The sequence below is a fragment of the Rhinolophus hipposideros genome (genome assembly GCF_964194185.1).
Source record: "Rhinolophus hipposideros genome assembly, chromosome: 5".
Classification (NCBI taxonomy): domain Eukaryota; kingdom Metazoa; phylum Chordata; class Mammalia; order Chiroptera; family Rhinolophidae; genus Rhinolophus; species Rhinolophus hipposideros.
The window spans coordinates 45351947-45363094 of NC_138051.1; the positions used below are offsets into that span (position 1 = coordinate 45351947).

Here is an 11148-nt window from a genome sequence, read left to right on the forward strand (position 1 = left end):
GGACCTTTTTTGTCATTCTGTTTTAACCAAATAATACCATGCATGATTTTCTTTTTTTTCTTTATTATGCAATTAACAATGCCTTTGCCTTTTGAACAATAAATAAGTTTTTATAACAGCAGAGTCCTTTTTATGTACATGTAAATGAAAATACATTTTTGGTAGTGTAAAAATGACTTTTGATGGAAGGGGAAACACCGTAATTGCAGATTGTCAATTTTTATACTTCTCAAGGAGCAGTACAATTCATATTAATGCCTCACTTATCAGGGAACACTTATTTGGTAACCTTGACCATCAAAAATATAGCTGCCATACAAAAACCTTTCTAAACACCCAAAGTTAGGGAAATGAAGCCTATGTACTAAAACTTAATCATAGGAGAATCAAAACTTGATATACTGAAAGGCAGGTACCATATTTCCCCGAAAATAAGACCTGGCCACACCATCAGCTGTAATGTGTCTTTTGGAGCAAAAATTAATATAAGACCCGGTCTTATATTATACTATATTACATTATATAAGACCCGCTATTATTTTACTGTAAGAAGTTATAGTAAAATAAAACCGGATCTTATTACTAATTTTTGCTCCAAAAGATGCATTAGAGCTGATTGTCTGGTTAAGTCTTATTTTCAGGGAAACACGGTATTCAGAAGCATTCATATTTCTGGGGTCATTTAACATAGGTGCCAAATATCCTTACTGTTCTAAACCCCGAGATTGTGATAATTGTACAGTTTTTGATGTTTTACTTTATAACACATTGAAAAAAAGTTAAGATTGCATTCATTGTGTGATCCTTTTAAAAGTGGGCAAAATACGTAATTTATTCTGGAATAAATTACATTAAAATTATTACAAATTTTTAAAACTTTTTACTTTACTATAGTTACTTTTTAAATAAACCAAAAAATTAAATTGAATTTTTTAAAGAAACTGATAGATTCCAAGGATGTAAAAACACAACTTTGTACTTTTGAATATTGCTCTGTATAAAATTCTATAAGCTCTTCATTCTCTTTAATACATTAATTTTTTTGGAGCATGACCACTTTTCAAGGTAACCAAAATCATGTGAGATTTAAATTAAAGGATAGTGTTCAAGAGGTCATGGTGAGAACACACTGACGCAAGCATCTTCTACTTGCCCATGTATTATCAATCAGTGCACAACCCACTGTGGTTTGCATCTAGTTTTTCCCCTAGTGCAGGGGTGTCAAAACTGTGGCCCGTGGGCCAACTGCAGTCCGCAATCCGTTGTTAATTGGCCCGCAGCAAATTCCAAAAATATATTTGGTTTACTTAAATAAACCAGGTGAGGCAATACGTACTTCACCTCGAGTGAGTGGCCCGGTTGTTTGTGTATTTTACCACATGTGGCCCTTGGTGAAAAACGCTGAAAAAAGTTAGACACCCCTGCCTTAGTGAGTCATCATAGTTTCTTAGTTCTTTATCTTTAATATTAGGAAATCCCACATGGACTCTACTGCTTTTCATTTAAAAGTATATATTTCTCTAGTAAAATTGCATACACTTTTTAGAGGCTTCATTTTTTTTCTCCTTTTACGTTTTCAGTCTGATGGATTTGTTTGTATTAGCTAGTGATAGGTAGGTTTATATTGGGGGGAAATGAAAGTTTTCTTTCACATCTCAAATTTTAATAATTTTACACCTGTTAAGATTAAAGGACAACCAGACAGTGGAATTCTAAAGACTGGAACGTTTAGAGAGAATACTGAAGACACGGAAAGAAATAAAGTAAGTAGTAGTTAGTTCACTGGGTGGGGGACAAGCATGGGTTATGACCTTGGGGCTGTCATCACCAGGTGGTCACTCTCCATACTTAAGGCCTGCTCTCTGAGGGAATCCTTGATCTATTTAGTAGCCGTCTCTTGTTTGTTTTTACCTGATTATCTGCTGTTCTTATTTAAAGCACAACAGTATATTCTATTCATTTTATGAAATTAAAAAATACTGAGGCCTTACAAATGATCCAGCAATTCTACTTCTGGATATATACCCAAAAGAATTGAAAGAGAGATTTATATATTCATTTTCATAGCACTATTATTCACAATAGTTAAAAGATGGAAGCAACCCAAGTGTACATCAGCAGGTGAATGTATAATCAAATATGATGTGTACAAACAATGGAATATGATTTGCCCTAAAAAGGAAGAAAATTCTGATACGTGGTGCAACATGGATAAATCTTGAGGACATTATGTTAAGTGAAAATAAACCAGTCACTAAGGGACAAATCCTGTATGATTCATACATAGGGTACCTAGAGTAATCAAATTCATGGAGACAAGTGCTAGAGTAGTGATTTCCAGACGTCCAGGGATGGGGGCAGTGGGGAGTTGTTGTTTAAATGGGTATAGAGTTTCAGTATTGCAAGACGAAGAGTTCTGGAGATTGGTTGCACAACAATGTGAATGCCACTTACCTGTACACTTAAAAATGGTTAAGATGGTAAATTTTATCTTAAGTGAATTTCACCACAATTTTTAAAATACTTAGGCCTTTTATAAGACATCTTTGCCTTTGTTATAAGAGATTTATTTAAGTATAATATGCATACCATAAAATTCACCCATTTAGTGTACAGGTCAGTGATTTCAGTTATTCACTCAATCCAATTTTAGAACATTTCTATCACACCAAATAGATCTCTGTGCCCAATTGTAGTCACTACCTGCTCCTACCCTTAAGCCCTAGGCAATTCTGTACTCTTTCTCCATAGATTTGCCTCCTCTGAACATTTCATATAAATGAAATTCTGTAAATTTAGATAGATAGATAGGTAGGTAGGTAGGTAGGTAGGTAGGTAGGTAGGTAGATAGATAGATAGATAGATATGAAATTCTGTAAATTTAGATAGGTAGATATAGATGTAGATATATATATATATATATATGTGTGGATATATATATATATAATCTTTTGCATATGATTCTTTCACCTAGCCTAATTTTTTGAGATTCCTCTATGTTGTAGCATGTATCAGTAGTTTATTCCTTTGTATTGCTAAGCAATTTTTCCTTGTATGGATATACGTTTTACTCATTCACCAGTTGATGGACATTTGGATTGCTTCTACTTTGGGGCTATTATGAATAGTGCTGCTATTAAGATTTATGTACAGGTTTTTGTGTGCAAATATGTTTTCTTTTGGGTTGATAACTAGAAGTGGAATTGTCTGTTTTTTTAAAGAAATTTTTAAAAACCACTATATTATAGGTCTGTGCACACATTCTTCTTCTTGCTATGGTAATATATGGACTTTGAGAAAATATTTATAGTTCTTCATCTTTGAACTCGCTTTAAAAATATTAAAGGTGGCCAACACAAGGCTTTTGGTTCTTTGGTACTAGTGGCTTAAGTTTGTATATCACAAAATATAACTGAAAAATCAGTTTGTTGTTTTGTTTTGTTTTTTTAATAAACTAGGCTCGAGAGCCATTGACAAGAGCACGAAGTGAAGAAATGGGGAGGATCGTACCAGGACTGCCTTTAGGCTGGGCCAAGGTAAAGCTCAGAACTGACACAGAAACAACATGGTCACTGTGTTCTTTTTAAAAAATCTTTTTTTAACTGATTTATTCTACATCTTTTCTAATGCAAAATCAATTCTTCATTATAGAGGACATAGCTCATTTATCTAGTTAGATTTCTGTATATCCAGTCTGGGATGCTGGCTATAATATGTGAGCATTCCTGGCATTTTTCATTTAGAAACTGTATTACTTTAACACCTAAAGTTCTTTGGAAGTTTAATTATAGAAGTGGTTATCACTATTTCATTCAAATTATTTTAATCCAAAAGTAAATTTAGCAATGGAATAATTTTGAGTGATTTTGTTGTTGTTGTTCTTGTAATGGTCGTTTTTTGACTTTCTTTTTTCTTTTCCATCTAAGTTTCTTGACCCAATCACTGGAACTTTTCGTTATTATCATTCACCCACCAATACTGTTCATATGTATCCACCGGAAATGGCTCCTTCATCTGCACCGCCTTCCACCCCTCCAACTCATAAAGCCAAGCCACAGATTCCTGCTGAGCGGGATAGGGAACCATCCAAACTGAAGCGCTCCTACTCCTCCCCAGATATAACCCAGGCCATTCAGGAGGAAGAGAAGAGAAAGCCAACAGTAACTCCATCAGTTAATCGGGAAAACAAGTAAGTTTATCCTACCTAACTCCTAGAACTAGAACCTGCAATATTTGAGAACTACTCTGAACATATAAGCTTATTTATATCAGGGAGTCAAAAATTTCTGTGGATGGCTATACCAGCCATTATTATTTACCATAGAGGGAAAAGAATGAATGGATTAAAATATCCTTGGTTTTTCTCCCAAGGGCTAACTTAAATAATAGGTCAGAGAGGACTATGTAAGTATTAATGTGGATATAAAGATACACACATTATTATACTTTAAAGCAGCATGCCATAGACTACTTAGAAGTTTTCATAAACCCCCTAAATCTCCCTTTGAGGACCATAATTTATAGGATTGCTGAATTTGTCTTGTTGCAGCTCTCAAATTCTAAACTTTTTTAGACTCAGCCAGTAATGTGGTAGCAAACTTACATAGTATTAAAATAATAAGCACTGTAGTGTGTATCAGCTCCTAATCCTTGTTCTGTTACCTTTTCCTTCATTGTATTTCTGCTATTATGTTCACAACTAGTAATCAATAGGATCGTGTAATTTTCAAGTCTTCCTACCATTTCTAATCTTTACTTTTTGGGGTAGGGGGCTAGATGAAAGTATAAATAAATGGCTTTGTTTTCCTGTTTATAATATACACTCTCTTAAACTCTAAGGAATTCCAACTAGACTATCTCTTTGGTGCCTTTGGTAATATTTCCCAAAAATGTAGTTGATATATTTTCCTCCTGAGAACTTACCCTGCTAGGTGAGGGCTTACTTGGAGATTTTTTTTTTTAATCTAAATCTAGTTACAGATTTTAGGGCTCACTATTAAAACTGGTCAGATTAAATTTCTTCTTGAATCATCACTCTTAATAAACTTTTTTAATTTGACAGTTTTAAAGACTATCACATATGCAGTTCACACACACACACACACACACTGCCAAAAAAAATGTATGCACATTTTAGGAAAGGAAAAAACTATTAAAATTGTAATACTCAATATATACCGACAACAAAAGATGAATACAAATCACGTTTGACTTCTGCAATTACAAGAGGTGCTCAAAGTGGTTACCATCAGCTTCCAGACACTTCTGATTACAGCGAACTACTGCTTGGGCAACACTGACCAAAGAGTCTACTTGTATACATTTTTTTTGGCACCCCCAGTATAGTGAACAGAGCAGAATATATGTGTGCAAACACCTGAGCACATGGAAAGAAAAGCAAATGAAATATAGTTCAGTCTGTTCTGAATATTCCATTCAGGGGTAGAAATGTTAGTGATTAGGATCAGTAATGAAAGACATACCAGTTAAGATTTTTCTTAATGCTACATCAGTTCTAGGAGTTCCACATATAAATCAAATATAGTGAATAACAAAAGTCTTGGAGGCATTTTCTAGTCCAGTGCTATGCTGTAGACATGTTGATGGAAGCATTCTATATCTGTGACGATAGAAATATTCTGTATCTGTGCTGTCTGGTATGGTAGTGGCTATTTTGGATTGTGGCTAGTGTAACTGAGGAACTGAATTTTTAATTTTATTTGAATTCAAATAGCCACCTGTGGCTACCATGTTTGTCAGCACAGTTCTAGACTTTAGGTAATAGTACCCAAATAACCGTTGCCTCCTTTGATCTACTCCACAGTAATAAATAAATATATAAAATATAATTACTTTTTTGGCATTCTGTTGAGTTCAACATTTGGTAACGCTAAACTTCCCAGGAGCATTTAAAGGAGTTTGAAAGAGCCTATCTACCAGAAGACTCTAACCTGTTCAAAAGAAGCCAGAGATTATCTCAGGGTGTTTGTAAGAACCATGGACTCACATAAGAGGTTAAAGGTACTTGTTTCATGGGAAGGTCACAGAATATAACCAGGTATATAGATACTAACTGTCCTGTAAGACCCAATACCTTATGAGTTAACTTATTAACACTTCACAAGATTACTGTGTACTGTAGTACACACGCTGGAGTTTGCTGCCATTTGTTATTTGAACCTTATTTTCAGATGCTGTGCATTTTAAGACATCTTGTACGGTATTTCTTTCTCAGGCCAACATGCTACCCTAAAGCTGAGATCACACGGCTTTCTGCTTCTCAAATTCGGAACCTCAATCCTGTGTTTGGGGGATCTGGACCAGCTCTCACCGGACTTCGTAATTTAGGAAATACTTGTTACATGAACTCAATACTGCAGTGCCTATGTAATGCTCCACATTTGGCCGATTATTTCAATCGAAACTGTTATCAGGATGATATTAACAGGTAAAGAGATTTCTTACTTTTTGCAATGTAATATTAAAGGGGTGATCTAACCACACTTCCTTACCACCCAGCTCCTTCCAGAGAAGTCAGATTAGGAAAGGGGAGCGTGGCTCCTCTGGCTGGTAAAGGAGAGACAGGAAAGGAGCAGTACAAGTAGGCAAGAACCTCACTCATCAGCAGGGGCCTATGAACGAGGAGGAAGAGGCAGACAGGGCTGGTTGCCAAATCAAGCAAGTTGGAGGGTGTAATCAAAGTAAGATTCACATGAGTATTTGATAACAAACCTCTGAATAAGTGTGTTAGTGCAGGGGTATAGTATGTTAATAGTTCATTGTTGACATCAGAGACCCACTGTACCTTGACTTTTTACAATTCCCTTTATTGCTTTTTTGTAACTTTATTTGCCAAGGTCAAATTTGTTGGGGCATAAAGGTGAAGTGGCAGAAGAATTTGGCATAATCATGAAAGCCCTGTGGACAGGGCAGTACAGGTATATCAGTCCGAAAGACTTTAAAATCACCATTGGGAAGATCAATGACCAATTTGCAGGTTACAGCCAGCAAGATTCACAAGAACTGCTTCTGTTCCTAATGGATGGTCTCCATGAAGATCTAAATAAAGTAAGAGATTTGATTTTTCTAAGGTACAAAGGCTCTTCAGGGCTACTCAGCACTGTAATCATTTTTATAGTAATCTGCACTTCTAGTTGGTGATTGTGCAGTGCTAATTTATTCAAACCTGGTGATTCTGTAGTGAGGTGTGGAACTATCAAACAAGTATCTCATATAGGTCTAATATTTGAAAAGAAGTATATACCATTTGTATTTAGTCACTAAAATGTTAACAGGATATATTGTGAAAATTTTGTAAATGTTAAAATAGTTGTTAGAGATATTGTGTTTGAGACCCACATTCATGTGAAAGTAAAATTATAAACATGATTTTATAAAAGATTAGCTATAGACAGCCTGAACATCTTTATTATTATATTTATATGTTATATATTATTACACATCATACATATTTACTATAGAATGCATATATTTTTATACTGTATCCTTATTCTTATACTTTCATCTGAAATAAGAATTCCTCCATGTGAGGGTAAGAGGGATCAAATATATGGTGATGGAAGGAGAACTGACTCTGGGTGGTGAACACACAATGGGATTTATAGATGATGTAATACAGAATTGTACACCTGATTATGTAATTTCATTAACAATTGTCACCCCAATAAATAAATTAAAAAAAAAAAAGAAAAGAATTCCTCCATGTAACTACAAATGACTCATGTGAAAAGCTACTGAAGCATGTATCTCTACATAAATAACCAGTCTATTTGTATACTATGGCTTCTTTTTACCACCAAGCTATCCTCTTTCAGATATCTTTGGGATCACCCACTGAATGAATATATATCTACATATACACACACACACACACATATATACACACATATACATATACATACATGAATATCTTCATATATGTGTATATGTGTGTATATATATATATATATATAGTATAGATGTGTGAGTATATATATGTAGTGTGTGTAGCCATTCATAAGACAAGGACAACAAAATAACATCTGTCTAGTTGTAGCCCTAATTTCCAGCTTTATGTAATGTCTTCTTTTTTCAGAACCAGACTTTTCAGCTTATTAAGCAATTCCAACAAATCACATTCTATTGGTAAAGTGGGTTCTTGGTTTCTTGGGAGAGTCTTTTGACTAGATTTTTTTTGTAGTACTTAATGAGATTAGAACTCCTTTATGAAAAGAATCAGAAGTGTTTCTAAATTTGCAAAGTGTTTGTATTTAATATATTCTTTGAATTTTATATTTAAATGTTGACTTTAAGATATCAATAGAGTTTAAATAATCTTATTTCCAGGCCGATAATCGGAAGAGACACAAAGAAGAAAACAATGATCACCTTGATGACTTTAAAGCAGCAGAACATGCTTGGCAGAAACACAAGCAGCTCAATGAATCTATTATCGTTGCACTTTTTCAGGGTCAGTTTAAATCCACAGTACAGTGCCTCACATGTCACAAAAAGTCTAGGACATTTGAGGCCTTCATGTATTTGTCTCTACCACTAGCATCCACAAGTAAATGTACATTACAGGTAAGTTTGAGAGAGAATGATTTGTTGAATAAAAATGCTGTTTATATGCATATAGAAATGTACTTTATCCAGCAATTTATTTCTGTTCTTTACCCCATAGACATTTTACAGGCAAAACTCACACATAAATTGTTTTAATTAGGCCTGTGTAGGTTAGAAAAAAATTAAAAATTTTCCCCCAAAATAATTTCTTTTTTAAAAATACTTTCCCATTAAATATTCTTTCAGAATTGACAGATAGATTTTTTTTTAATTTATATTTTGAAGTTTTAAAAGTTAATTTGTATGTTGACTTTAATTTAGGTCTGCTTTTTATAAGAATTGCTCTACATGGGGATATAAAAGAAATCTCCTGTTTTCCACCCCACAGCAATGTGATGGAGGTAGCTTGTTGATCTCTGTAGTGTTAGTTAGCTTCCTTGAAAATGTCATTTCTTCCAGTGAGACTTCTCTGAGCCACTTCGTAGGAGGCCCTGTGTGCTTTCAGGAGAAGCAATACTTCTCACCACAGGTAGCACATGGCTCCACTGTTGTCATTGTAGCTCTCTGGTCTGCATTCCTCACTGGATCATAAACTTTGCAAGGGCCGGAACTGTTTTGTTCTTGTTTCCTGTTGTATCCTTCATGCCAGGCAGAGTGAATTACTGAATAGATATGCTCAGTGACACTGTTGAAGAAATGATTTAATGAGTATGGACTACTTCTTTTTGCCCTCCAGGATTGCCTTAGGTTATTTTCCAAAGAAGAAAAACTCACAGATAACAACAGGTTTTACTGTAGTCACTGCAGAGCTCGAAGGGATTCTCTAAAAAAGATAGAAATCTGGAAGTTGCCACCTGTTCTTTTAGTGCATCTGAAACGGTAAAGTGGAGAAAATTTTCTACCTGTATAGGGCAATTTAGATGAAAGAATTCTAAGTCACTTTGTTGTACTACCTGCTAATGACACGTAATCAAGGAAGGTTATCCAGTTAGGGTATCTCTAAGGCAATAAAGCAGAAATGATGAGACTCTTGTAAACATCAAGTAAAAATGTATAACTCTAACACAGATTATTAGCAGATAAAATATTATTCAAACAGAGTAAACGTGAAAAAGATTTACTCCTGCTGAAAATGAAATACATAATTTTTAAAGTGTTATTTTAACGGTGATACTGTTCACTGCAGACATAGTTTTGTTGAGATTTTTCCAGCCGATGAAAAATATCTGGCCAATAATGAGGGAGTTGTATTAGGTTGGTGCAAAAGTAATTGCATTTTAAAAGGTTAAAAATAACTGCAAAAACCCGCAATTACTTTTGCACCAACCTAATAAAATACGTCCCAGGTCTTACTCTGATTCTTTTGTCTTTATGTAATCCATCTGTGGAGTGATAACTGAGTCATTTTTCTGAAAAACATTTTTTAAAGGAAGGTTCATCTTTTTACTGAGAGCTGTAATTTTTGTTTCAAAGAAAGCATTTCTATTTTAATTTTTGTTTCATCTTGCATTACTGGAGCTTCTTACACAGTTTCTTATGTTAATTTAAACATTGACATGTTCAGATTCCTCTTGTGTAAATCTTCTAACAAAAGCTTGTTACATTAGTTGTCCTTTTCTTCTTGAGGATTATGGAGGTATAAACGTTCCACAAAGGATTATACATTTGTTCCGTTAAAATTTTAATGCTGCATATTATTCTTAGAGAATATCTAAAAAGATAAATTCTTCAGAATTCAGTTTTAAAACAATTCTGCAATAACCATGTTACACCAACCAAAATGCCAGTATTTTGGTGTTTAAAGGAGCAGAGTATGCCAGGATAATGGAATGACATTATCTCAGTCACTGGTCTACATGCTTGCAGTTTCTAGCTCTAGTTTCCCCAGAAGTGCAAGCTTAAATCTCAGGCAGCTCTCCTCAGTCTTTCCTCTGTACATTTGTAGTGATTAGCATAATAAATATCAGTTTCCAGAATTTTTTGCCTTTATTGAAGACACATCTAACAGCTGGCCTCGGGCTCAGAGACTCTAGTCCTTCTCTACCTCTCTAGCTGTTTAACCTTGGGCATGTCATTTAATATCTATATGCCTTAGTTTCCTCATTTGTAAAATGGAAATGAAACCAAAACTCTTGAACAGGTCCCTCCACTACTAACACTCAGGGTGTGTGATGAAAACAGATTTTGTTGTTCGAGCTAAAAATCTAGATTGTTAATACAGGAATTGTGTTCATTCTGATGCCTTTGATCTCTCATACAATTGCTATGTTTGGCTCTGCAGTTTTTCCTATGATGGCAGGTGGAAGCAAAAATTACAGACATCTGTGGACTTCCCATTAGAAAATCTTGACTTGTCACAGTATGTTATTGGTCCAAGGAACAATTTGAAGAAATATAACTTGTTTTCTGTTTCAGTAAGTATCTCATTGAACTAAATATTTTTCTTCCAAAGCAAACTGAAAAATAAAAAAAAGTTTCAAGTAGTTTCATACCTCATAGGAAATTAAGAACAACACAAAACTGAAATTATTGACATATTTAAGTAATTCAACTTGAATTGATTTTCTATTTTGTTTGGCACAG

General features: G+C 34.4%; 1 protein-coding gene across 3 annotated transcripts in view; it reads left to right on the top strand.

Moving 5' to 3' along the window:
* The window catches only part of USP8 (ubiquitin specific peptidase 8), a 51587-nt gene that overhangs the window by 37692 nt on the left and 2747 nt on the right, over positions 1 to 11148 (top strand). For all 3 annotated transcript variants that reach the window (XM_081049895.1, XM_081049897.1, XM_081049896.1), the window contains 8 exons: positions 1686 to 1763; positions 3459 to 3536; positions 3927 to 4189; positions 6236 to 6448; positions 6858 to 7068; positions 8347 to 8583; positions 9302 to 9444; positions 10847 to 10979. In XM_081049895.1, coding sequence (XP_080906021.1) covers positions 1686 to 1763; positions 3459 to 3536; positions 3927 to 4189; positions 6236 to 6448; positions 6858 to 7068; positions 8347 to 8583; positions 9302 to 9444; positions 10847 to 10979 — 1356 coding nt within the window. The remainder of the gene's footprint in view (positions 1 to 1685; positions 1764 to 3458; positions 3537 to 3926; positions 4190 to 6235; positions 6449 to 6857; positions 7069 to 8346; positions 8584 to 9301; positions 9445 to 10846; positions 10980 to 11148) is intronic.